Source organism: Rhea pennata, chromosome 10, assembly GCF_028389875.1.
Source record: "Rhea pennata isolate bPtePen1 chromosome 10, bPtePen1.pri, whole genome shotgun sequence".
In the NCBI taxonomy this organism is placed as follows: Eukaryota; Metazoa; Chordata; class Aves; order Rheiformes; family Rheidae; genus Rhea; species Rhea pennata.
Window position 1 is genome coordinate 24,498,101 of NC_084672.1, and position 27,443 is coordinate 24,525,543.

At 53.2% G+C, this 27,443-nt stretch overlaps 1 protein-coding gene across 3 annotated transcripts; it reads left to right on the top strand.

The window, feature by feature from the left end:
• Nucleotides 1-192: 192 nt before the first annotated feature.
• Nucleotides 193-27,114, top strand: SHF (Src homology 2 domain containing F). Of its 3 annotated transcripts, XM_062583689.1 has the most exons (7): nucleotides 193-666; nucleotides 11,375-11,504; nucleotides 13,220-13,438; nucleotides 15,611-15,748; nucleotides 20,113-20,284; nucleotides 20,708-20,827; nucleotides 26,292-27,114. In XM_062583689.1, exons 1-7 carry the CDS (start codon nucleotides 193-195, stop codon nucleotides 26,476-26,478), a joined length of 1,440 nt encoding a protein of 479 aa, XP_062439673.1. In that variant the 3' UTR covers nucleotides 26,479-27,114. The 3 variants fall into 3 exon arrangements, with proteins under 3 accessions (XP_062439673.1, XP_062439674.1, XP_062439675.1); XM_062583690.1 differs by lacking the exon at nucleotides 15,611-15,748 and having other exon boundaries at nucleotides 289-666; XM_062583691.1 differs by lacking the exons at nucleotides 15,611-15,748; nucleotides 20,113-20,284; nucleotides 20,708-20,827 and having other exon boundaries at nucleotides 289-666; nucleotides 26,292-26,410.
• Nucleotides 27,115-27,443: the final 329 nt, after the last annotated feature.

The window sequence follows — 27,443 nt, forward strand, 5'->3', positions numbered from 1 at the left end:
CGGGCGCCGGGCGCCAGAGGGAGCTGCGCGGGCGCCGGGGGAAGCCGGGCGCGCAGCTCGGCGCCCCGCTCGGAGCAGGCGGCGCCGCGGCTCCGGCAGGTGGCACTGGCCGCCTCCCTCGCTCCCCCCCCCGCCTCCCCGCTCCCCCCCGGCCGGGGCTCCACCGCCGCCGCGCTCACTCCGCCAACGCCGATGCTGCTGAGCGGAGCGGCAGCGGGCTCGGAGCGCGGCGGCGGCGGCGGCGGGGCCGGGGCCGCGGCCGGCGGGGCGCCGCAGTGCGTGGGCACCATGGCCCGCTGGCTCCGCGAGCACCTCGGCTTCCGCAGCGCCAAGCCCGCGCCGCCCGCGCCGCCCAAGCCCGACTACCGCGCCGGGCCGCCGCAGCCGCCCCCGCCGCCGGGGGGAGCCGCCGAGCCGCTGCCCGCCGCGGCCCAGCCCGACATCGTGGCCGCCTACCGCCTGCAGAAGGAGCGCGACTTCGAGGACCCCTACAGCGGGGCGCCGGCGGGCGCCGCCGCCGCCGAGGGGCCCCGCTACGTCTCGCCCAAGCACCGTCTCATCAAGGTGGAGGCGGCCGAGAAGGCGCCCGCCAGCCCGCCGCCGCCACCCGCCGCCCCCGGCTCGCCCCCGGCCGGCCCCGAGCCGCCCGCCGAACTGCCGCAGGAGGTGAGTGTGCCGGGCCGGGGGCCCTTCTGCAGCGGGAGGCACTGGTCGCGGGCGCCTGGGACGCCCCGCGGGCCGCTTCCCTGCTGGGCAGCAGCCCTCGCAGCGGGCAGCCCTCCGTGGCCGGCGCGGGCCTGCGACAGCCTCTCCGGGGCCCTCCGGCCCCACTGCTTGGGGTGCTCCAGGCGCCAAACTGGGGATCTGCCAGGCTCACCGCTGGGGGAACCTGCTCCAACCCCACAGTCTGGGGAGGAGGAGGCTCCTGATCCCACTGCCTGTGCCCTCCTTGCTCCCGTGCTGGCTGCAAGCATCAGGGCTGAAGTCCCCCCTGGTTGTTGGAGGGGGAGGTTGAACCTGGTGCTGAGCGGGGCCTTTGCAGCCCCAGGGCTTGCCTAGGGTAAGGGGCGCACTTCTGGGAGCAGTACTGGTGGTGAAATAGCTCCCAAAATGCCTCTGCGGAGCAGCTGGGCTCTGAGAGGTCTCCTGCTTTCCATCCCTTGTCCTGGCAGCAATAACATGCCAGTCAGATGTCAACAGCAGCTCTGCGGGCGCTGCGGAAGCGCCTCTGTCTGTCTCCTCCAACTCCTCGCAGGAGGCAGGTATAATCCCCAGCAAGAAACGTGCCTGCTTGGATATGTAGGGCCTGCTGGCCTCCCTGCACCGTCTCCTTCCCCCTCCCCCGCCCCCAACCTTGCTCCGTGGTGATTTCTTTCCAGGCAAGTGCTTAGTGCTGCACAGAGGTGAAGACCGGCAGCCTGCGTTGTATGCTTGCAGCTCAGGAAGGCTCCACTGTGCAGCGCGAGACCGTCTCCAGTAGCCTCCCGCGTTCAGGCCGGTTACCCCCAGGCCTTCCCGCCTGCATGCGTTCACAGGAAAGGCAGCGCGAATCCTCCTCTCAGCTCATTCGCCAGGGCCCTGGCTAGCCTGTGCCAGCTGCGGCGCAGGCGGGCGCTGGTGGATGGGCCTCTCAAAGCTGCCGTGCTGCTTTGTCAGGAAGTGCCTGCGCCTCTTTTGTCTGCCGCCTTGGAGCTGCCTTCTCGGGGGGTAAGAGTTGAGCTCCGTGTCACCAGTGCCTGCCTGCTCCCTCTTGCTCTGCCAGTCAGCATTGCCAGCAGGCCTGCTGCTGCGGATGGTCTGAAAAGCTCATGGTGCGCGGGAGGAGAGAAAAGTCCGTGGTGAGGTGAGGAGCAGGAGCAAGGGAGAGGCTCCGAGCAGGGGGGACAGGCTCTGGCTGGTGCGGGGAGCTGGGAAAGAAGCCGGAGGATAAATGCGTTAGGGCTGTCGCCGCCTGTCCTGGGCCTCATCGTGGAGAAGCTGATAGGGGGACTGTGCAAAGAAAGGCAGGAGGGGTAATTAGTGCCCGTCAGCGCTGCAACGTGCAAGACGGGACTTGTCAAATGAACTTGACAAGATCACAGATCTGGTTGATGGAGGGAATTGTTGATATAATAATAATATACTTGGTCTTGGCATGGCCTGACATCCTGATTAAACAAGTACTGGGCAAAAATCCACTTGGGGGTATTTTAAGCTGATTAAAAACTTGCAGCTGATGGATCTTTGAAAGTTGCTATTAATGAATAATTGCCATTCATGAGGTTTCCAGAGGGGCATGGCAGAGACCTTCTCTTCATCAAAGATCTTCAAAACTGTAAATAGACACTGGCTGCTAAGGGAAGTCAGCTAGCAGCACAGGGTAAGGAGGGAGTAAAGGTGCTGTTGCAGGGGTATGGTTTACTATGGCAGGCCCAGGGCGTTTAAATGATTTTCCTCTGACAACATGGGAATATGCATTGTCAGATCAGAGGAACCAGGACTGTAAGTGTAGGAGGGACTTGGGCTGTGGTATGTGAAGGGCTGAACAGGAGCTGTGGGAAATGGGGAACTCTGACAGGTACTCCTTGCTGCAGCCAGGCCTGACTCTTGCTTTCTGAGTGTCAGAGGACTGGGGAGACATTGAAAAGTTTACAGAAGAGCCCAAAGCTGTGAGGCATCTGTGGAAACGCAGCTAACAGCATGAGGCTGAAGAAGGCCCTTCGTCTTAACCAAGGCAGACAGTAATTAGATTATCTCCTGATCTCCTACGTGCCTCTGCGGGGAGTAGGTTTCTGATTCTTGAGGACTCTGGTATCTGATGGACAAAGGCAGAGCTCCAGAGGCTGGTTGGCAAAGCTAGAGATAGGGTGGGAATATGGGAGAGTGAACGCAGCTGCCTATTAAAACTATTTTCCTGGAAGTGCCTGGGAGTATCCATCACATGGAGCATTTCTGTCTGGCTTGGACATCGTTTCTGCCTCACATCTGCTGTGCCTGAGTTGGGGTCAGCAGTGGGGATGGTTCCCCAGTTGCTGTGAGGGCTGGTGATCCTTTCTGGTGGCCTTGAGAACAGTGCTTGGCTGGATGTGGCATAGCAGGGCAGGACCTGGGTGGACTGTCAGAGCACACAGAGAATTCTCTGGTGAGGATGCAGCCCTGAGCATCCCTGGGTGCTTGGGAGGTGGTTTGTTGGGGCTGCTCCTTCCTCATCAGAGGCCATGCTTTGGCTGGAGCTCAATCTGGGCTCCTCAGCTCCCAGGAAGATGGAGGACAACCTGCTAGATGGTTGCTTACATCCCTAATATCACACTCTTGATGACACTGTGAAGGTGTGCTGGAGCAGAGGAAGCAAACTGGGGCATGGATGGAACCTCTGCTGAATCCTTCAAATCAAGTTAGGAGGTCACTGTGGCTTGTGCTGGGAGCTTCAGCACACCCACTCTAATGAAGGGGTGCTAGGCACTGCTCACAGCTCTGCTTTCTACTTGCTGCAGGGACTGGGACTCCAGCAAGCTCGTGGCTATGGACTGCGAGTTGTGGTGATGCTGAAGGTGAAGGGAAAAAAATAAGTCTAGGTGCAGGCAATGCTGTGTTGGAGCAGAGAGGCTTGTTGCTTATGACAGAGACACTAGTGGGGCATTGGCTAGTGATGTCAAGTAGGAATTGAAGTGAGATACCTTACCTGCTAGGTATGGGCATGGGGCGGGTGTAACGATAGCTTCTGAGGCAGAGTGTCTGGTGCTGGCCTCAGTTAGAGCTGCTAGGGCTTGTTTAACATCTTCCTTAAAGACCTGACAGTGAAGAACACGCTAATAAACTTTGCAGCCCTTCCAAGCAAGGAGGACAAGGAGGGGCAGGGATGGAAGGAGCAGCCACAATTCCAGCTGCAGGGATCCTGGCTGTACAGTTTGGCCAGAGCAGTGTGGTTTGTGTTACAGATGCTGCACTTCAAGGATGGGGAGCACATGCCCTGGGAACTCCATACCCACTCTGGCCATGCTGCCCTTTCTGGAGAATTCAGGACAGGGCAGAAACATCTTGGCAATGGCATCCTTCCTGTTTGAGCCATATGCTTGCGGCTGACAGTGGTTTCATTTGTGTACAGGTACTGGGGAGAAGAGATGGTTGAGTGAGTTGCCCTTGCAGTGAGATGGAAACCAGAGAAGGTGGCTGGCAGGAACTGCAGGATCCTTTTTCCCAGGAAGGCCAGGAAATCCCCGTGCTGCAGATGGCTATGATGTGGAGAACAGACTGAGCCTGGTGTTGAAGGTTAGACACATGCAGGGTTGCTGACCAACATGGCCAGGAGCCCCGCTGGATGTGTTTGAGCGTGTGTTTTCTGGTGAGTCCAGGAGCAGTCAGTGCTGTACCTGGCTGAGGGCAGGTGAAGGAGGCAGCTTGCCTGTTGTCGAGTGAATCGTTGCATCTTTCTGCGTCGTGTGGGATTTGCAGCGTCTTGTGGGGATGGGCAGTGCCTGCCCCTGTACTTTAGGGCAAGCTTTGCTCCCACTCTGTTGTAAAGCTGAAGGCTTTCTGGGCATGGAGTGGACAACACAGCTCCTTCTCCCTCTGCTTGCTTTAGGCGGTTCTTTGCCTGCAGCAGGGGATGATGGACTGGGCCTGTGCAACTCACCTGAGTGAGGCCGGTCCCTTTGAGATGTTGTCTTCTGGGCAATGTTTTGGATTAGGAGTGAGGAGTAATGTCCCCAGGACACTCCTTGATGCAGTGGAGAGAGGATATGCCTCTTTCTGGGGAGGGATCTCCCTGTGCAAGAGTGTGTGGGGACATGTGAGTGCCTGAACCCAGGACCTGGTGTGCTTGGGGATGAGGTTGTTTCTTGGAGCTGTTGCTTGCAGTAAGGATACAGTGGGTGACTACTGCAGCCTGCTAGCCCGTGCTGCTGGGTGGACCCTGGTGTGCTCAGCCCTTTGGCAGAGCACTTGGAGCCTGTCTTGTTCAGTGACACTGTTCTCTTCCTTGGCTGCCATGGGATCTGTTAGAGCTGTTATGTGCCAGAGGCAATGGGGACAATGGACCACAGCACAGGGATGTACAGCTCTGCAGGCTGTCTTCTGAGTACTGCCTTTTGCCCAGATCTTGTTTGCAATCAGTTGTGCTGTGAGTTAGGGCCTGGCCTAAGGTCTGGCGTCCTCCAGCACAGAGTTTTTGCTTGGCGTTCACAGGGTCAGTGCTGCAGGGTGTGGGAACAGCCGGCCAGGAAGCTCTTGGGTGTGTGTCTTTCCTGCAGGAGCCTCCCCGAACTGAGTCATCCTGCAAGATGTTGTGCTGTCCGCACCGGGCAATGCTCTTCCAGTGCCCTGCGCCCTGGGATGCAGCCATCCCGCAGTATGCACCCTGGCTCTAGCTCCCGACTGCACATCTGGCCTGACCTTACCCCTCAGGAACCGTCCAGGAAGAAATCAGCTCCCTGCTTGGAAGACCAGCACTTACTTTGCTTTTACGTTTTGCTTTGACTTCTGCCAAAAGCAGTGAGCTGTAAGATGACAGCCTTGTGCTTTTCTTCAGGTGCATGTCCTTGGAGGCGGTGGCGGGCTTCGCTCTGCAGTGCCACTTTGTGCGTAGGGACACAGAGTGTCCCAGTAGGCCAAGCTGGCGGAGTCTCTTTCCTTAGAAAGCTCAGAGGCAGCGGTGTAATTCTGCCAGCAGAATTTGCTTTTTGGCTAAGGTAAATCTTGGGCGTTTTTTACACCCCACGAGAGAGCAAACCAAGTTCAGTTGTAACTTGGAGTGGCTCTAATGCGAAACAAAGCATTGCAGCCACAATCTGGGGAAATACTACGGCTACGTTATCTCCAGGGCAAGAAACATTGGTTGTTTATGAAATGAAGAATCTCTCCAGATGTCCTTTGGATAGAAATAGACCTCTCTATAAAGCAGAGTGTCTTGTTACAGCAAAAACTGATAGCAGCTTGGACATTTGTAGGTAAGAGAGTGCAAACAGCCTTAACTCTGACCTGGGATTTTTCTGTTGAAACCATGAACTCTCTCTTGGATAGCTGCCATCTGTCTTGCTCGCTGGTGTACAGTGTAAAAACAGCTTTGCTGGCCCCTCAGCTCTGCCAGCTTTCTGCAGCCTCAGATTTTCAGCAAGCTTAGTACGTGCTCTTGCTGTGGTTGCATTTCAAGTTGTATACCTGTGCGCACACCCTGTGTGTGTGTGCGCATGCTCTCCTGTACCTTGCTTTGGAAGATCGGCGTTGGTACAGCCTGCGGCAGTTCCGGCATTCTGCCCCCTGCTCTTCCCTGGTTCGCCAACCAAGGTGATCATCAAAATACTGCCCATGCTCTATGTGCAAGTCCGATATGTGAGCGTGGGGTGGAGCAGCGGCCATGCATATCGGGTTTTGAATGTTCCCCTTTGTCAAGTGTTTTGTGCAATGCGTATTTAATGCTTCTCTTTCTCACCTTAATCTTGCTTGTGTTTTTTTTTTCCCCCTTTTCTTACAGGGAGCATAAATAATTGAGGAAGACAAGCCTTAGTGCTGCATTAGGGACCTGAGTGTGTGGTAGCATGGTAGATAAATGCATGAAAAATCCTCAGGTGCCCGAGGAGGATGTGCCCAAATGCGTCTGGGTGCCACAGAGGCCTGACTGCTCTGTGCAGAGTGCTGTCCTGGGACCTTGGAACTGTTTCAGATATAACATTGAATTGTTTCAAATATAGCAAATAAGCCTGTGGCGCATTTGAGAGGGAGCAAGCATGGGTTTAGCAGACCAGCCTGACTCTGGGGGAGCTGTGTGGAGAGCTGGGCTGCCAGCTCCCTGCTCTTTCTGACTCTTGCCACAAAAGATGTTCAAGTCTTGCGCATGTCAGCACCAGGGCAGAACATAGCTGTTAACTAGAGCTTTTCTGTCTCTGCTGTTGGAGGAAAGGATGGAAAATGCTATCCTATCTGTCATTGCTGGCAATGCCTTGGTAGCCAGGGCATCTGAGCAGTGTGGGGTGCAGTGAACAGCTCCTGCGATGCTGTGGGTGAGTAAAGCATCCGAGTGCCGAGATGGAGCGTGATACCCTTGGGAACAGTTGCTTCCGAGGTGCTGGGGGGTCACTGTGGTGATGGCTGCGGCTCTACGGCCCCCCTCTTGCGCTTGGTGGCTGCCTGAGTGACTGCGGGCAAAGTGGCTGCAGTGAGGAGCCCCACACAGCTCCCAAAGTCTGGAGCTCGGATTAGGAAATGTCAGCTTCCCAGTTGCCCGGGCAACCTTAATTTGTGCCCCATCTGAAAATGCATTAGGATACAATTGGTAATTGCATGATGCCTGCTGTTTGTCCTCTAAAAGCCCTGCCTCATTGCCCGCACAGGTGAACGAGGTGATGCCTCCTTTCGTCCTCAGTGTTCAGGGTACAGTTCTCGCTTGCTTTATTTCACGACTCTGAGGTATTGGAGGGGTAAAGCCAACATAGCGAAACCCCACCAAACCCAGAGAACGTGGACACTCAGGTATCTGATCAGTCATCTTGGCTCTAGTTCTGAGCTAATCTTAATAAACTGCATCTTACTTGCGTAGTGTCCATCTAATTGTTGCTGAGTGTCTCTGCAGCCCACTGGAAGAAAATATCTGGTTTTAGGTCACTTAAAGAGTTCACAGCAGAGATCTGTTGGGATTTTTCATCTTTGCTCTGCTTTCTAGACCTGGCGTCAGAAGCACCTGAGTGGGCGCCACTCTCTGCAAGCTCGCTGGGGCTTGCATATCCCTCCCTCCTTATGAAACTGGACCCAGGCAGGTAGGAAATACTGGAGAAAAAAATAAGTGTTTTTGCTGACATTGCCAATGAACTTGGCAGCAGGGGTAGGGAGATGATCTGGCAGCTCTGTTCTGCAAGTGGGTTAGCTGGGATTTTAGACTGCTGCTTTGGGGAGATGGGGTGATTCCTGGCTTTTGCAGGACTGCCAAGGCAGGGGGGCTGTCCACTGATTAGGAAGAGCAAATGCCACATGTGCAGTCTCCTGACTGCAAAGCTGTTGTGCTGGTGCCCTGTCTTGTCCGGAGTTGCTCAGTGTTCATGGGGTGGGAGAGGGAGGGGTACAGGACAAGCATCAGCAGCAAGCTAGGTGTAAGTGTATCTAGCAAAATGCATCTAGGAAATGGGGTTTGTGACAGATTTTAATGCAGGCAGGTTTTGCTCTGGGGAGGAAGAACGAGCAGACAACCCCTTTCTGACCCCAGGAGGATCATCCTGACACATTTCACAGCCCTGCAGCAAACTTGGAGATAGCAGAGCTCTTTGCCAACAGGTTTTGTGCAGTCCGAGGCACCATGCCCAACACTCCTCTTCAGAAATGCTCTTTGCAGTCGCAGGCGTTCAGTTACTCCACAGCGGCGTGCCCAGGGTGATGCCTGGGGCATGGTCCCAAGAGCTGGCTGGGGGAATGCGCTGCACTGTTGCCAGTTCTCTGGTGGGGAAGGGCCACATCTGCTGCTGGGGTGGTTCAGTGCCATGCCGCACGTCCACTCACGTTGCGGGCTGTCGCATGTTGAGCAGGGCCTGTGCGCTTTTGTGCGTGTCGATACATGTGCCTACCTCTTTGTGCGTCCCTTTGCACTAATGCTCGTGCGAATGAGCTGTCGCCGTTTCCGGACTGTGCTTTTTGATCACGCTGCAGCAGTATCAAAGGCTCTTTGCTGGGTGGGAACCAGCTTTCCAAAATGTGGGCACAGCCTGTGCGATCTCCTGGTGCTTTAGAGCTGTGGGCACCAGCGTGTTGCCTCGGTATCTCGCAGGTGGTGGATGGAAGCTATTACGGGCCAAGTCCCTCTTTGCTTTAGAGAGAGAAAGGGAGTTTAGAGAGCAGCTTTCTGGAGGGGCTTCCCGCAGTGAATTTGCAATTGCTGTCACTCATCTTCCTGCCACGTGGGCGTTAGATCTAACTGGGATTTTAGCAGCAGAGACAGCACACATTTGGGTTTTGTGCAAACACAACGCTCCTCTACTAAATCTTGCTGCGGGGTGGAAGGAGGTGGCAGGGACGAGGGCGAGGGGGGAACAGGTCCAGCAGTTTAACGGCTTGAAAAGTAAAGAGCAATTCTGACTTTCCTGGAGCACTTATGCTCTGGTGGCAATGAGCAAAGTGCTACAGTCCCCTGGGTTTAATCGCCCTCCGGGTGCTCAGTGCCCTCCCTGCTGGGAGCCTGGTGCTTGAGGAATTGCTGAGTTTAGCAAGGCAGGGCTGGCCACGTCTCCCTTGGATGGTGGAGCAGGGAGCAGTAATAGCAGATTTCCTGTCTCCCACTGCAAGCCAGGCGCTGGCTGTTCCTGGAGCCCTGTCCCGGCTCACTGGCACCAGGCCCTGCCTGCAGGGCCAGCAGGAGGTTTTGCTTTTTCCCTCTCATCTGGAGAAGGCCGTTACTCCTCGCAGCCATGTCTCCTCGTGCTGGCTTCCAGCCCGCGCCGGCGTTCACTTGCTCTGGGTTTTGCAGCTTCCCCCCCCCCAACCTCCCCCTCCCTGCTGCTCTTAGCCAGGATGGCTGCAAGCCTCGGGGCTGGCTGTGGCTTACGCAGCTCCTCTCGTGCCCTGGTACAGAGGGGATGGGCTTGGCAAGCCGCCCTGGCTCCCCGCCGCTCTGGGCTGGGCTGCCGCGAGGGCCGTGGCGCCGGGCCGGCTGGTGGCGAGCAGCGACTGAGCCGTTCTTCCTGTGCCCGGGGAGCCCCCGGAGCAAGCAGGGGCCTGAGCAGCAGCGTTCCTCTGGGGGCTCAGGGAGATGCAAAGGCTCGGGGCCTTGGCGAGGTGTTTACACCTCCACTTCCGGTTTGCTTTTCCTGCTGCGTTCTGTTCCTCAGGGCTATCGTTGGGCTCTTTTGCAGCGGAAGGAGGAAGAGGTTTTTGTTTTAAGCCCCAAGATGAATCTGTGAGTGGCCTGGGCCTCTAAGGCTGCCTGAGGCGGCTCTCCTGGCCTGGCACAAGCGTGACAATAGTGTGGCTTTAGACGGCCCCGTGCTGTGCTTGGCCAGCTGGCCCTGGCGGCGGGAGCTCCAGGCAGCCAGTGTTGCAGAGGAAAAATCCATCTGACTCTATGGCCCAAGGCTCTGGCATTGTGGGTTTGCAGCCCAGCACCAGCAAGCTCAGGTGTTTGGGTGCTCTCAGCCCCTGTTTTAGGCGGTTGCTTTTTGGGGGGATGCAGTATAGAGGCTCCAGGCTTACTGGGATCTGCTGCCACTGCCCACTGGAGGCTGCTGAGATGCTGAGGAGCAGGAGTGTGGCTTGAAGGTTGGGGAGGACCAAGCTCCGTGATGTGTTGTCTTGCCTCGTACCCTGTTGTGGCATCAGCTGTCTGTAAGGGTAAAACTTTGGGCTCTTTTCTTGCCTTCTTGCAGTGTCGTGCCTGAGAGGCTTTCAGGCCTGTGGTCTTTGGACTCCTGGTCTCCTGGAGGAATTTACCATCTTATAACTTGGGATGCTTGTGGTGGTCCTGCAGAGACCTGGGAGGGAGTGGAGGGGAACTGCTGGGCTATTTGTAGCCATTTAGTTAAGAAACTTTTTCCCACTGTGTTGAGAAGCCTGCGGGAGCCATGGAAAATAACCAGCTGTGCCAGCTGACACCTCTTTGCTGGAAGCCTGGGCGCCTGTAGCTGTGCAGGACCAAGCTGGCCTTGTGAGGCTGCCACATGCTCCCCTTTTCCACCTCGGATGCAGAAAATTCGACTGTGATGCCTTTGGTGAGGTTGCCAGAGAGCATCTGTGTGTGGTGCTGGCAAGAGGACAGTGGCTGCAGTGGCCTCGCGCCGCAGCAGGGCCCTTGCCTGGGCATCTGTGCAGGCACTGGCGACTCTGCCAGCACCGAGCTGATGCTAACGGAGGAGGCCAGGCTGCCTTCTGCTCTGCTTGGCTCTGGCCCAGATTTCGGGACAAAGGCTGGAGCGTTTCCACTGCTGTGCGCCTCGTGCTAGTGCCTAGCAGCACAGCCGGCTTGGAAAGCAGCAGGCTCCCAGCACCTGCTCTGTGGAGCTGCTCTGATACAGGCAGCATGGCGAAGCCTACTGAGTACTTTGCTTTAAAAAAAAGGACACAAAAGGGAAGGCAGGAGGCAACAGCCTGTGCTTTTCCCAGGCTCTCGGTGCTGGTTCGCTTTGCTGCAGGTGCCTTTGCGCTCTGGGTGTGAGGCTGAGCTCATGCTGATGGGCCACCTTGCTTTTGCTCCTGGGCTGCAGGACTACTCAAGGAAGGGTCTGCATTGCTGTGAGGGGTCTGTAACAGAATCAATATCAGAAGTGTTCACCCTCTGCTGGCCTCGGGAGGCCCCTCCTGCCACTTCCAGCTTCTCGCAGCAGAGCTTTTGGTGAGATGGTGATATTTCGGGGGGACTTAATGTGGCCATTAGTGCTCCAGAGAAGGCAGGGAGTACCTTAACCCTTCTATCGTGTCCTTCTTTCAGCTGGCTGTCCTGGAGGACTATGCAGATCCCTTCGATGCTACACAAGTGGCTGGTAGCCAGACAGGACTTGAGAAGGTGATGGAGAATGATGGATATATGGAGCCGTATGAAGCCCAGAAGATGATGGCTGGTAAGATTAAATGCTTTCTGCAAAGGCCAATGCACTCTTAGTGTCTCTAATTGCCACTGCTCTTTGAATTTAGTGGCCAGTGCACTGTCTTCCTCCTAGCCTACAACATAAGTTGGTGCCAAGTCCCCAAGTCAAAACTCCTGAGAGTTGGCTGGCAAACTTAGGAGATCGCTTCAGGAGGGCATAGCCACTTAAGAAGCCAAATTTCCTCAGCAGGACCTATGAGGAGCTTGCCACAGCCAAAGTGCTTTTGAAGCAGTAAAGGCATCTCTGTATTTCTGCTGGTCATCCTTAGCTCAGCTCTGTGCTGCAGTACCACCTCCGGGGTCGAAGTGCCTGCTTGCCGACTCACCCTGAGGGCAGTGGGATGGCCTGGCAAGGCTGAGCCATGAGAGACCTGCCTTCCAATACTGACATTTGATATGTCTTGCATAATACAAGACGGTCGTGGGAGCTATTTAATTCAGTTATGACTGGTCCTGAACTTGCTGTTGTCTGCTGCAGCAGTGGGGTCCCCAGTGGTCTTGTTTATGGCTTGCAAGCAGGAGAGGTGAGAGCATGTGCTCCCAAAGGTACTGCTCTCCCTGCAGCAGCACATGCAGGGCTGTTCTGCCAGCTTGCACACTCCAGGCTCTGATTCTGCTTTGCAAACTTGTGGTTTTCTTGCAGCAAATGGTTTTGGAAAGCTAAAACAGCTTCTGGAGAAGAGCGTTGCTTTTTTGGAAAAATCAGCAACAAAGAGGCTGCTTGTGTCTGTGGGGAGACTTGCATTCCTGTTAAATTGAGGGAAGGGCATTTTATTCAGATTTTTTTTTCCAGACTAGCCTTGCTAGATGTTCAGGGAATAAACCTGTCCTTGTTGCTTGTGCGGACCCTGTAGCTGGGATGCTCTGCTCCTGCAGACCTGCTTTGCAGGGCTGCCTTGGACTGGGGGTGTGCCACGGGAAGGAAGGGATCCTGATTCTGTGGGATGGCAGCAAGGCTGGCTGTGCTTTCCTACCCGATGGATGAGTTTGGCTCCCAAGAGACAAGCTCCCTTTGCTTAGGGGTATCGGGGAAGGGCTGCAGTGCATCCAGTGTCAGTGTCCATCCAAGAGACCTGTCTGGAGCTGTGCCCAGCATAGTGCCATGGCTTAGTTCCCTCTATGTCCTCTGACGAAGTCCTCCAAGATACACCGTTTCCTGTTGTTCCTCCAAAGAACTTGGAGCCTTTGACAGCGGTAGCCAGCTCCACTCTGCAGCCTGAACAGAACTGCAGGGTGAATCCAGGTGTCCTGACCACTTTTTCTTGTGATACTTCTGTCTGGTGACACCTGGGTGTTTGGAGATAGATCTGCATTCCCATGAGGGTAGCATTTCCCCCCACCACGGTGTCTCTGGCATCTCAGTGTCTCCTCTCCATGAAGCAGCTGGGGAACTCCTTCTCACTGTCAGTCCTGAGCCCAGATTGGGCTGAGGCAGGTGGGAAGTCATCATTTGGTGCTTGTTAATAGCATCCTGGCTCCCACAAAAGAAAATATCACTGCTTTTTTGCTCCCAACCAGCTCTGATGCTTCTGGCAGGTGCTTTCTGGAGGTTTGGAGTCTGCTCTTTGCTGATGTGCCCTGCCCCATGTTAACTTTAGCTGAAGGCAAGCCCTTTCATCCAGCTTTGGGGACTGTGGCCAGGCTGTATTGGGCAAAAAGCTGATGCTCTTCTCTTTTGTCTTGTGCTAGAGATCCGCCAGAAGGGCTTCAGGGAGGCTCCAGCTCGGCCACTACACCTCTATGACACTCCCTATGAGCCTGTGCTTAGAGGGCTGGACATGGACATTGACCGTCCGACTTGCCCAAGGCCCAGGGAGTCCCGACTGCCCGAGGATGATGAGCGGCCACCTGAGGAGTATGACCAGCCCTGGGAGTGGAAGAAGGAGCGTATCTCTAAAGCTTTTGCAGGTGAGCAGGGTGGAGGCAGCCTGTGGTTTGAGAAGGATGGCTTAAGCAGCTCGACAGGCTGTTCCTTGCTAGTGTTGCATAGTGTTTTGCAGAGGAGGGAACCTGCTTCGTTGAGCTCTGTTTGTTTTTGTGGGGTGAGTAGGGGCAACCTCTGCATTGTGGGAAGACTTTTTCACTTGCAGAGGCTGTTTGTCTTCAGCAGGGCTCATGGGAGCCAGCTGGGAGCACCGAGGGACACAACTGGTATACCACTGGCCAGCTTGGTTGGACTGGTGGCTGGAGCTGCCCTGGCAGCCTGTTCATTGCCCATTGTCTCCAGCTCTGCTCTAATTGCCTCTTTCCCTCTCTAACTGATCAGAGCCTCCAGTGTGAGTCACCCCCCATCCTGTCGCAAATCACTGAGGAGAAGCTGAACTCTGGGCTCAGGCTTATTCGTTCTTTTGCGAGTCTGCCGTTGTATGGGCAAGAGCTGGTCACTCCCCTGGGAGCCTTTGGCTGGAGAACATCCACCCCCTTGACCTATTTATCCATGCTGCTGGATCGATTGCGTTTGTGTTTGTTAATGAGGAAATCCATGCTGTGCATTAATGCTGGCTCCTGTGCCAGCGCTGGCTAATTGCCACACTTTTATCTATGGTGCAGTTTAATTGCAGCAGTATGTCTGCAATGCTGCCAGTGTGCACAAAGCACTCAAGCTGGTGGTGGCTGACGCTGAGCAGGGATGCAGGTGGAGAAGCATCAACATTGGGGCTCATAACTGAGGGAGTGATTCAGGTTTCGGGCTTGGGCTCTGCAAGCTGGAGATGTGTGAGTTGGACTCTGTGGCATCTGGTTGAGTCTGTATTGGCACTTGGGACTCCTGGGTCCTAGCATGAATTGATGCAAAGCCAGGTGTCCACAGCATGCTGTGCTGAGGATTTGGCTCACTGGGCTCCATGATGTGGAAATGCAGTATGCTGGGTTTATGCTGAGATGTCTGTGCTGTGGATTTGAGCTGATTAGCTGCCTTGCTCGATGTCCCTCGGTGAGGGAGATGAGTTGTGTGTGGCATGAAGCAGGATGCCATGCCCTCAGGCATGTTAGGACCTGCTTGTTGTTTTCTCCTGGAACTGGAGTAGGTCCTGGTGTTGCTTGCAGGACTTTTCTCCCCTCTTACGATGCTGGAACCGCTCTACTGGCCCTCTGCCCCCTTGCTGTATCTGCGAGATCCCATGCTGATGGGCATGTGGTACTAGTACAAGGCTAATGCACCACGAGCAGAGTCTGTGCCCCCTTCCCTGATGCTGATCATCTCCGCTGCCACCTTCTCATTGCTGATGGTGCATTATCCACCTGTGACCTGGCTAGTCCCAGGAGCTTTGTAAGCACTTTGAGCCCAGTGCGCAGTGCCTCTGTCTCATCCTCTGGCTGTGGAGCAGGACCCAGCTGGCTGAGCACATCCCTGGGGAGCAACCTGCTGTCTCGTGGCATGGGAACTTGGACTGAGCTGGGTGACTAGGAGGTGCCTGGGGTGAGATGGCTGAGGGGATTTAAATGCACAGACAGGACAGATTGTGATGGGATTTTCAGCCTAGATCTACTGGATGGACTTGCACATAGGATGGGAGAGACTGCTGGCTCTCTCCTGGCTCCAGAGGTTGTGCTGAGGCTGGCTGGAAAAGCTGGTGCCCTGACAGAGGAGCAGTGTCTCTACCCTGGGAACTTACCCTGCATCAGACCTATTCCTGCTTGGTGCTGAGGAAGGAATGAAGTGGCAGAGCTGTATGAGCACCATCAGCTCCAAATACTTCCTCCTTGATGATTTCCAAGGCCTGAGGAGACCATGAGCCTTTTGCGTGGCAGGGTGGTGCCTTGAGGTTAGCTCAGTTTGCTCCTGTGGCCTTCCCTGGGCCTAGCTCTGCTTGCGATGGCCCGCTGTGATGATGTGGGTCCCTTCGGCCACATGCCTTGCGGTCCACCCCGACAAGCCTCATTCAGCTTCGAGCTGCATGTGGTCAAGCTCCTGGGAGTTTAGTCCTTAGGTCTTTCCCTGCTACAACTGCTATCCTTCTCTGTAGGCCTCGTGTTGCTGACATTTATTTCTAAGCCCTTTCTCAATCTCTCTCCCTCTCTCCCTCTCTCTCTCTTTCTCTTTCTTTCTTTCTTTCTCTTTCCCACCCCCTTCTTATCTAGTTGAAATCAAGGTCATTAAAGACCTGCCATGGCCACCACCAGTGGGACAGCTCGACAGCGGTGAAAGCCCCCCAGATGGTGAGGCTGGTGCCTCCGTCCCTCTGCAGCATGGCCAACTGAGCTACGAAGACGCCAACGGTGGGTCTTGCGCGACCAGCGGGGTGTTTGGGGAGGCTGGAGCTGGTGCCAGATGGGACCCTGCCTTGCTGGCCCCACTGCCAACCCAGGCTCTAGATGCCATGGCAACTCAGAGCTTGCTGACCCTGTCACGTGGTGAAAATGCTCGCCAGCCCCACTGTCCTCTGGTCACATCTTGGGGCCCAGGTGCTTAGAGTTCATCTAAGGCTTTACTAACTATTTCAGTTTCTTGCCTTCTCCTTCTCTTCTTGACATTAAAGAGGTACAAGGACAGCCTTGTGGCTCTCATACAGTCCATCAGGCTCATCAGTCTGTCTTTGACAGCATCTACCATCAGATACCCAGGAAGGAATGTTAAGATGGACAAGCATAAACTCATGCTTTCCGCACAAATTCTCCTCCTGTCCTGTAAGCTGCAGCTCAGAACCTGAGCCTGAACCAGGCTTGGCTTTATATTTGAAAGTCCATAGCAGATTGATCTTGCGTGAGTTTTTTTCAAATACCTTTTGAATCCATCTAAGCACTTGGCGTCCACAGCATCCTATGGTGGAGATCCCCAGTACTGCCTCTTGGTGTTTGAACTGGTCCCCTGATAACTTCATTTGATGTTCCCCTGCCTCTTGCCATTGCCGTACAGGAACTGCTTTGCTGTGTCTGTGCCATGAGGAGCTCTACAGACATCTGTCCTCCTCCACCTTCCCCCAGCTCCTTCTGGCCTCTTGTCCTTAGGGCATGAGACATTTGTCCTTGTCTCTTCTGTCTCCCCTCTGGTTATACGATACCTCTTTGCACACAGTAGTAAAGATGCACCAGAGATTTATTCAGTGACAGAATTATTATCTTCTGCTTTGTTCTCCTTTTTGCCCCCAAATTCTTAACATGTGATTGGTGATTTTATTTTATTTTATTTTATTTTATTTTTTGCCAAATACTGAGCAGTTAGCAAATGTTTCTTGGGACTCTGAACACCCAGGTCTCTTACAGGGATGCTAACAGCTAAATCAGATCCCACCACTGAAGTTAGGGCTATTTTTTCCCCATATGCATCACTTCATTTAGCACTGTTAAATTTCCTCTCCTATTTTATTGCCTAGCTGCTCAATTGCAGGCAATCCTTCTGAACCCTCGGTGGCTAGCTCTCACTACTACTATCCTGAACAGCTGAATCTCGCAGGCACGCTTTGTCATTTCAGATTTGCCATGTTTTAAAGTCGTCTTGTGTGTGTTGAGTGGAAGAGGCCCTGAGTAAATCCCCCTTGTACTCCGCTGGTTAATCTCTGTTATAAAAAGCAATGATTGTTTTTTCCCTTTTACCCAATTATTAATTTTTTAAAGGCCATGCTCTCATGCCATGGTGGATTAGATTTTTAAAGAGCTTTAGGGGAGGGTTTTTGTCAAAATCCACCCATGCAGTATTGGTTGGGTCGGCCTTGTTCACATGCTGCTGCTTTTTCAGAGGACTTAGATAGATCTCTGAGACATGACTTCTCTACGAAACAGTTGTGATACCCCAGTGTACCATGTCTGTCCGTGTGTCACTAATTCTGCTCCTGACAGACACTGCGGTGTACCAGGTGCAGATGTCTGATTTTCTTATCTGTAATTACCCAGACCCCTGCAGGGCTTTGTGAAAATCGGTAAGGCTATTGCTACCTCCCGGGTGGTTTTGAGCAAGAGATTGCACGTGACTGCTGGTATTCATTGTGAATTATAGGGGAACTAGAGTGAGGTGGCTGATCTGCCTCGGTCAGTTTGTGGTATTGTCCCAAGTCCTCTTTTAGGGATGTTGCAGTCGGAGATCAATTCTCAGTGTGTCCAGAAAAAAAAAGTCTTGGCAGGTGGAAACTTCTGTCAAGAAAATTTAATTTCTTTGCTACACAGCCTCCACTCTTCCCTCACTATTTCTTATTCCTTCAGTCACTCTGACAAGCTTCCTGTTTCTGATGAACACATCATTTGTCATTTTTCATGGTTTTAGCACCCAAATTCTCCATCTTTTATTTTGACTTGCTTTGTTGTGTTAAGTTTATTTTGCCAGAGTTTTGTGTTCTTTTCTACTTTCTCTGTCTGGATGAGACTTGAACTTCTTGAAAGATGTCTTTTTATTCCAAGGGACTTCTTTTAATATACTGTTTCATCATATGCTCTTCCTCTGCCTCTCTCTGACAGGTGCTATGCATTTGTTCTGAGCCTCTAATATGATGACTTTAAGCTGTCTCTGGTGCCAGCAAACACTTCAGTCTTTTGACTGTTTTTTTAATGATTGTCCCAATTTTTCAGGTGATGAGTTGAAACTGAAGTTCTGTTGTTAAGTACAAGACTGAACCTGGCAGGTTAAAAGCAAGTCTGCTTTGGAGGCATTGCTGGTCTAGACTTAATGCTGGGCACTTCATCCCCTGGCTCCTTCTTGCCATTTTTAAGCCAGGCAGAGCTGCAAAGGATTTTGGATAGGTTTTCTTCTGCCTCCCTTCTTCTCTTCTCAGTCCAAAGGCATGCTGGGGTGCTTGGTGACCCTCTCCTGGGTAGAAGTACCTGCGAGACCTTGCCTTTTTTGCATCCCTCATTTGCAAAACTTGTCTGCTCAGGGTGCAGACAAGATTTCTCTCGAATAGACCCCTTAGATGATGTCTGACACCCTGCTAGATGGAAATGTCCTTCTCCTCCTGCTTTGATGGCCAATATTTAGCTTTCTGTATCTGCCCCGCAGCAGTGTGACCTTCGCCTCGCTTGGGTTTGCCACCTCGGGAGCGGCCTATCTGTCGCAGGGCCCAAGAGTACTTCTAGGCTTTGCCTCTGCCTCACACCCTGGCCACATGCAGAGCCAGCAGTGGGTGGAAGGGCACAGGTTGGGCTACCTCAAGCTCATGTGCTCCTGGTCACTATAAGCCCGAGAGAATAGGTCCTGTGGAACAGGCTGAGGGCTGAGTGCTGGCAAAATCATCCCAAACAATGGAATGAGGGAGGGTGTGGGGGGAAGCAGCTCAGCAGCATCCAACGAGCTGACGCTGGCTGAAAAGGCATTTGGGCTGCACAGTAGCTGCCTGCGGCTTGTCCTAGGGGTAAGGAGAGGCCAGAGGAGGCCGTTGGGGCTCGACAGCCTTTAGGGCGCCTGCGTCTCTAGCTGCCAGCAGTGTCGTGTCAGCTCTATGCACGGCTGCCCGATCGATAAGTAATTTGTGCAAGGGGCTTGTGTTGCAGGGGAGCAATAATGAACTCTCTGGAGGAGAGAGAAACAATATTATTAATGCTGAAATCATCCTGCGAGGAAATAACATTCAGTGGGCGACCGAGTCCCCAGGGCACATCTCCACTAATGCCCTGCCACTCGTGCACCCCATCCCTCCCCCGACTGAGCTGCGGGCAAGGCAGGCAGAGGCTGGCCAGTGGGAAGCTTGGTGAGACCAGGCACGTGCAGTGGAAAGTCTCGGGTGGCTGCATGGAGGTGCTTGACCTTGCAGATGTGCCCCCAAGCACTCTTTGAATCTCAGTTGCAGAGCCTCAAACCCACTGTAGCTTTGCCAGAGGCTGTTTGAAAAAAAACTGGCCACCCTTGCAGAGCTAAAGTTGGGGCATCGCAGAGGCAACGTGCCTTGCAGATGGGAGGACAAAAGGGCCCGCCACACCAGGTGGCTGTGTTTCTTCCAAGCATCCTGCATGGAGGCCAGCAGCTGGATCCGATGCTGGTGTTTGGAGGTATCAGGGAAGCATCTCTGAATTGAAATGCCTCCTTCCTCGAGGGGAAGGGTATTTTTTTTTCTTTTTCATTTCTTTTTCCTGGTGAAGGATCACTTGTGCAGGTAGAAGCGTGACCCTCATTTCCTAACTGATTGCTTCTCCCATTTGCTCTCAGCTGAAGTTGTGCACTCCATTTTTCCTCCTTCTTCCTCCCATGATTGGAGAGCCTCTCAGTGCTGGTGTTTTCTCTTGAGAGATGTACTTAATTATATACCACAATCACTGAATCTTTGGTTGGGTTAGCTTTTGAAGGTGCTCTGGAAAATATTTCCAGGAGTTAAGGCATTGCAGAGACTCCAGTTTGCACCAATTCCCAGCTTGGCGTGGACCTGACCTTGTGCATCTGGGGGCTCTGTAGAGAGCAAGAGTCCAAAAGCTGACCTAGCCTGTCTGTTGTTAGACCAGAAGGATGGAGAAGTGAGAGGAGACCCAGCATGATGTGAAATGTGTCTGGGTGTTTCTGAGGCCAGAAGCATTGCTGCAGTGTCTTCCATGTGGCAGATACTCTTGAAAGTTGGGATCCTGGCAGACCTGTTCTCAGTCCAGCCCACTACCCTGCAGTCGGTCCTAGTTCTTGCTGGGGAAGCTGCTCTGCGTGTTCTGAGTTCTGACATGTGCCTGTCTTACAGGCCAAGTGGAGGGCCTGGGATATGGCCGTACTTCACCCTGCAGGGAGGAGAAGGCCAGGGCTGCCCTCAGGCATGGGACCAGCAGCCTCAAGAGCACAAAGACACTAAGCTTGGAGCCGGCCCCATTCCTTGGGGAGAGAATTGACCCGGCCCTGCCCTTGGAGAGCCAGTGGTGAGTCCTGCCACCAAATGACTCCCCAACCCCTCTGCATGCTCTGGGATCCCCATCGTGAAGCCATGAAGAAGCCCAGGACAAACTTGGTTATTGCCTTTCCTTTCTTCCCTGGCACCATGTATCTGCCTGCTGCCATTTGTTTCTGCCATCCTTCTTGAAGTCCTGGTGTCCACCTGTGCCCTTTGCGTTCCTCATGCTTGGCCTGTGTGCAGCACCTGCTTGTCATCCCCCATCCCCACCCTGTTCTCACCCGTATCCCTTAGCCTGAGCATGGCTCCTGTCTCAAGGGAGATGCTGAGTGAGCTGGCGTTGCCGCTGCTGCAAGGCACAAAAATAATCCATTAGGGCTTTCCTTGTCCAGCATGGGGCATCTGCACCGGTCATTCCCCAGCAACTTTCTGCTCTCTCTCCTGCCTACAGCTGGTACCACGGGGCCATCAGCCGGACAGATGCGGAGACACTGCTGAGGCTATGTAAGGAGGCCAGTTACTTGGTGCGCAACAGTGAGACCAGCAAGAACGACTTTTCTCTTTCCTTGAAGTGAGTGAGTTTGCCTTGGGTTGTAGGGCTGGGGGTGGCTGGCACTTCCAAGGCTGTGCTGTCCTGTACCCGCAGGAGCAATGACGCTGCCACGTGGCCCTGAGTGCTAGCAACTTGCGTGCAAGGGCATCCAGAGTAACAGTATTGCATGTGGTGAGCCGAATGTGAAAATATCCCTGGTCTTAGGCTCCCTGTAGGCTGGCTGTCAGCCGTCAGAGGCAGCTAGACATCGGGGAAGGCTGAGCCTGGGACTTTGGTGGCAGTTCACATCTGCATTTGCTCTATGCCAGTAATAGGTTGCTGTTTTACATACACCTGGCACCTCTCTTCAGCAACACACGTGCGGGTAATGCTGTGCCGTGCTCCTGCTGCGGGATGCACGGATGTGAATTAGCTGCAACCGCACACGTGTGCCTAGTGACGTGTGCTCAGCCCTTTGCATACAGCTGCGTGGGTTTCTACCCATGATTTCCCGCATTTGTGGGCCGCTGGTAAGTGTGCACATGTGCTTCTCCTTGTGCTGTGCGCCACCTTGGACTGGGCAGTGAGCTGAGGGAAATGAGGTAACTTAGAGACAACTGCAGGATGTTCATAAATCACTATAATACAAAGCTTGCATTTCTTTGCTGCGTAACACGGGCTTTTGACATTTGGTTTAATGTTTGGCAAAAGTATCTTTCAGAAAGACTTGCAGATCTGAAGGCATGTGGGTTTTCCCTTGGCAGTGTTAGTAATCCAGATGGATAAAAATGATGTGCCTTATTACTTATTCGAATGTGCCTGATTACAGCTTCCAGTTCTGGCTTCTTGTTATCCCTTTTTGGTCTAGTTTCATGGGAAAAAAAAGTTTGTGCGATCACATTATTTATGGAATTGAGGCTATCCCTCTGTGCCTCCCAGCCCAATTAAGTGTTGTAGCTTGTTGCTCATCCACACTGTAGAGAGGGTCTCTGTTTAAAAAGTACTGACATCCTACACAGCCCATGAAAACAGACAGGTGGAAGAAGGAGAGAGGGAGAGACAAAGACATAGAGAGACTGTGTTAAGCTCCTAAGGAAAAGATTGCAGTGTGGGCTTAGCTCTTCTTAGGCTGCAGATTGGACCACTGATTGCAGGAAAAAAAGAGGTTATAAACACCTTGTCTGCAGGGGAAGTTACCTTATTCTACACCATGAAGTCCAACCCAGGAATGCCAAGGTGGTCTCCTCCAGGGACCCGGTGTAGTGATGCTACCTTTCAGTTTTCTTTCTGAAAAACCAGGTTATGTTTCTTCGATTTCTGAGCAGGAAAACCACACTCTCTCAGCAGAGTTTGGTTTCTTCTTGCTTTTCTTGGGGGATTTTTTGTGCTCTCTCCAAGTTTTCTGGATTTCTATAAAACGGGAGCACTGAAACTGCATGAAGCATTGTAGTTGAAGTCCTGCCAGGGAAAGAGTCCTGCTCCCCATAGCTCCCCATCCAGCTTTTGGGGGACTCTTGGGGCAGCCCCCTATGAAATCAAAGCTGCTCCTGTCTTGAAGATGGATTAGTAAATACCTTGTTGCCCTCCTGCAGTACAAGTATGTCAACTCTGTTCCTGGCATAGGTGAAAAAAGTGTTGAGCACTTCAGTCGTCTCTCTCCAACAACAGGCCACGTCCTGGAGCTTTTCTTAATATACTTTGTTTTTCTACCTGCCTTTCTCCCTGGTGATTTGAGCTTTCTCCACTTATTTCCTGATACCATAACCAGGAATCAGATTGCTTTGTCTCACTTTATTTTGTATGTTTTTGCTGCCTTCAACACCAAACCAGGGCAGACGTTTAGCTGAAAATATTCTCTGTCTTCCTTCTGCCGTTGTAGCTTTTAGATTACTCAACAAACCCTTCTTTTTTTTAAAAAAAAAAAATGCTTTCATTATTTTTTGTCAGAATTTTTCCTGACATTTTAGTTTTCTCAATATTTTTTCCTTGCCCTGGGTTGTGAGCTCTTCTGAAGAAACTGCTTCTACTGGCCCACTGTATTTCCTCTTGGCCTTTTTCTAATTGTAACTGTTTTGCATATCTGGTGATGCCCCAGTAATTAATCTTTGCCTTTTGGGGCAAGGTTCAAATTCAGGCAATTTCAAATAGAGGTCAGTAGGCCTTGGGTAAGAAGATTAACTTTTCTGATTTGTACAAATATGAATGATGATTTGCTCCTGCTAGAGTCACTTTTTCAGCAGCTGTTTCCCAAAGTAGCATTTTGGAAGCAGGCGTCACAGAAGTGATGAATCTCTGGTTGTGTCTGAGACTGCGAGAAGTCCTCTCAGCCATCAGCTTGTGGGTAGCATTTGCCACCACATGTATTTGAGAGGTTGCAGTAGGTTTGTTGATGAGCCTTCACCCTTGGGCCAACTTGGAAGCACTGATGTTGCTGGATTTCTTGTATTTTCATCACCTCTCTGCTAAGATTCCCAAAGTTGCCTTCACGCCCTGTGTGTCCCTTAACCACAGCCCTGGTGGGATACTGCCTTGAACCTCTTGCAGATCAACAGTGGTAGTTCCTAGCTGTGCTCTGGAGCATCATAGTGTGCTGTTGCCTGTGTGCTTAGGGGGCTCTTCCCAATACAGAGTTGTCCAATTGTTGTCATGCACATCACCTGTTTTTGGCAAGTTGAAGCCCCTCTTCATGCTGATAGGACACCCCCATTGGGTCACCTCACCGTTGGGTCCTTTTGGGCTCTCTCCTAGAAGTTAGATACTTCAATCTCAATTGAACGCCTCTCGTGTCTTCCCTATGTTCTAAACATCTATTTCTTTGTTTTTATCTTAGCTCTTTTTGCTGATATTTGGTCTTGTGGTAAAAATGGCCAAATCCTCTTTGCCAAGAATTGCCCCTTCTCAAATGGAACACGAGGTTGGGATGTAGCCTTCCAGCTGTGTGCCTGCTCCCTGAAGGCTGCCTCTCTGGTGGTGGAGAGGATGCTGCAGGCCATCCAGGCAGCTCCAGGCAGCTACTCGGACGCTGCCTATCCACTGGCTGTGTTTGCATAGAGCACACAGCCTCTAAAACATGATTTTTACTCTGTTGCATTTCTCTGTAGGGTCTTTTCAAAATGAACCCCCTAGGACACTTTTCATGCAGTTGTAAGCTGGTCAACTGCATGTGTCTCTCTCTTTCTCTCTCTCTCTCTCTCTTTTATTCTTTTTTTTTTTGCTTGGGGGGGAGGGGGAGGAGAAAGGAGGAGCAGCCTATGAGATGGTCTGAAAGGAGAACTCCTGCATTGACCTGAAGTCCTTTTGTGCCACTTTAAAGGAAAAATACACACAAAAGAGAACAGCAGGAGTAGCTGTATCCATAGCATGTCAGGTAGCCTGAAGGATTTAACCCTTCCATGACAATCCTATCTGATGCAGGCTAGCCGTCTTGGCTGGTCCTAGGCAGAGTTGTACTGTTGTCTCAAATGCTCTGAAAACGAGTCCTGCCAGGTTCGTGCCTGTATAGCAGTGGCTGCGACCACACTGTGAAGGATTGTGTCCTTCTGTCTGTCTGTGTCTGCACACAGACTTGTGGGCACTTGGGGCAGAGGCTGCAGGCTACCTAGAAGGAGCATCGTCTTATCCTTGGCATTGTCCTCATCAAACCCAGCTGTTGGCAGCAAGGCTGTTGGTTTTGCAGTGTGGTCTCTGGAGCACCTTTTTGAGGGTCTGGTGTTGGTTGGATCCTCAGGCAGTGCTTGCTGATGTCTCTGAGGTCGTCTTGGTGCTGACCGCAGCTTGGGGGCTGGGGAAGGTGTCCCCTAACCGTGACCCAGCTCCTGGTCACACAAACCCAGGGAGCAATTTGGGCAAAACAGCCTACTTCACTTCTCCATGGACCTATATTGCAGCCCTCTTACATTAATCCTGTACCTGTGCATCTTGCCACTGCTAGTGATAGGGAAGGGGTAGGTCTATCTGCCAACAAGGCACAGTGCCGATGGGCAACTGTGTGTATTTGTGAAGACCTGGTACATGCACATGCGAATGGATAAAATGCTCATGTACACAACTTTTGCGGGATGCCAGCACTCACTGTGTAAGCAGCGTGGCCTCTGCGTCTCTACCCCTGCAGCACTTCCCCTGCATCTGGAGGGATGTGGGATGTGGCAGGTCTCCAATCGGAGAATTTGATGGCTCTCGTCGGACTGAGTGCTATCGCTTTTCTGGCAGTGCAGTAGTCCATCGGCCTGGATCCTTGCGGAGAACTGTGCCTCTCCTGCCTGACTTCTCCTAGCCTCCCCTCAGGGTAGCTTGTTCCCTGCCTCTCAGCTTGAACAGCTCCTAAATGGATTGCAAACCCATTCTGCTAATGCAGCCAATCTGTCTGTTATGGGCACTGTCTCCTCAGGAGATCCAGCTGGGGGGATGGGACTGGACTATACAGAACTGGAAACAGCTCAGCATTGCTGATGAGGTCCTGTCTGCTTTTAAGTCATCAATATTTTGCCGTAATGTGCATTCCAGACGCTGCAGACAGGCTGTGGCTCTCCTCAGAGACACAAATTAATAGCAACAGGGCCATTAGCCCGTCACTTGGAATCAGACCTTGTGGCATTATCTGCCTGTACAGCCTCAGATGGCTTGGCGCCCGCGCTGTGCCAGAAAATGGCCTTGCTACGCTTAGTGGGTTTTTACAGAGCCTGCAATGTGTGTGCGTGGGGGTGCATGGGTCCCTTGCATGGCTGAAGGAGACATCCTGCTCGCTTTCAGCTTCCTCAGGGTGTGGTTAGGGATGCACAAACACACGTCCTGGCCTGTCTGCTGTGTGAACCAGAGTGGTTGTGAAAAGCACTTTGCTGTGTGCGAGGGGCAAAAGCTTCTGCCTTTGCATCATCCTGCAGCAAGAGCCTCCTGCTGCTCTGTACCTGGCCCCTCTTAGCCACAGCATGCAAGGGGGTTGGAAAGCTGGCCTGCTGCCTCTGTTTACATGGACAATGTGCACAACTGCCATCGTCTGCATGTTGTCTGGAACTCTGTGTGACTTCACATCTCACAAGCCAAAGCCAGGCCCTCGTTGTGTGCTTTGGACTCACTAGCCCCTCTCCTTCCCTTGCCCATGCACATTCTGCCTGTGCCTTGGGCACTGTCCCTGTGCCCAAACAGGCTTGTTGTACCCTGCAGTGCCATGGCACTTCTGGTGCAGCATGGCATGGCCGCACATGGGCATGTCCCTCTATATCCCACATGCTGTGGCCTTCATCCCACATCATGGGGAGAGCAGGCTACATTGGTGGAGAGATGCATGGTTAGAGGAGGAGGACAGGCCTAGAGATTTGGGAAAGGGGAGGATGTGGGGCAGCATGGGCATAGCATGGGCATGGTTGTGGCTGAGGCAGGAGGCCATCCACATCCCAGAGATGTAGGGGCAGGTTGCCAGGCTTGGTGGGGCCAGAAATGGGGTAAAAGCTGATAGGATGCTGGGGAAAGCTGCCTCCCCTAACCCTGCCTCGATCTTTCCTTACAGGAGCAGCCAGGGCTTCATGCATATGAAACTGTCCCGAACTCAAGAGAACAAGTACGTGTTGGGTCAGCACAGCCCGCCATTTGACAGCGTGCCGGAGATCATTCATCACTATGCTAGCCGCAAGCTGCCCATCAAGGGGGCTGAGCACATGTCCTTGCTGTACCCGGTGGCTATCCGTACCCTATAGTCCATACACCACATGAGCCTGGCTCGAGGCCGGGTGTACCCAAAGCTGGCCCATCCTCAGGGCTGAGTGCTGTGATGCCAAGGACGAGCTCGGCAAGGACAAGGACTGGCAGCCCATGAGTGGCTCATTGGGCACAGCTGGCACCGTCTGGGATTGCTGCAGCCAGACCTCTTCTCCTGCTCTTGTGGGGTTCCTGTGTGCTGGTTTTTCTTCTAGGCTGACTACAGGAGATTTCCCCGTGTGAGGAGCTGAGTTGGGCCTGCTGCCATACTTGCCGGCTGCCTGCTGCCCTTGCCTGCCACTGGGCAGAGCTCAGGAAGCAAGAACTGAAGCTGAGGCCTTTGGAGAGGCCTGAGGCGGGACAAAGTGGGAGAAAACCTCTACCCATGGTGCTGCACGTGGGAGCTGAAATACCCATGCCTGCAGCCAAGGAAGCCTGGAGCCATCCCTGGCAGAGGGCAAGGGGTGCCAGGCAGATCCTGCCTGTGGCTAGTGAGGAGCTGGGGGGCTGGGCTGGCTGGTGGGGCCCCAGTCCACGTGGGTGCTTGGTACTTGCCACCTTCCTTTGCCAAATGTAAATAGTGACCATCTTGGCTGTGCGAGCAGCACCACTGCCTAATAAAGCAGTGCATAGTCCCCTTGGTTGCCAGCCTCCTGCTTCACAAAGCCCTAAGTCCTTTTTGCAGACTCCTCTCCCCTCTGTGTGGACAGCCTGCCCTGAGCCGGGCAATGGAATCAGGGGCTGGCTGCTGCCCTATGCTCCTGCTCTAGGAAACACACATAGCAAAACTCGGTGCAAGACAGTGGGGAAAATGTCTGAGCAAGTTCATTTTTATTCATTCCCACCTACGAGCATGCCCAAGCAGTCTGGCCAGGTCACTTGTCACTTGTATGTGACACAGAGGACAAGGGATGCTAGTTATTGAGTCCTTGCTGTGTCTCTGGAGTTCTGGACTGGTGGCAAG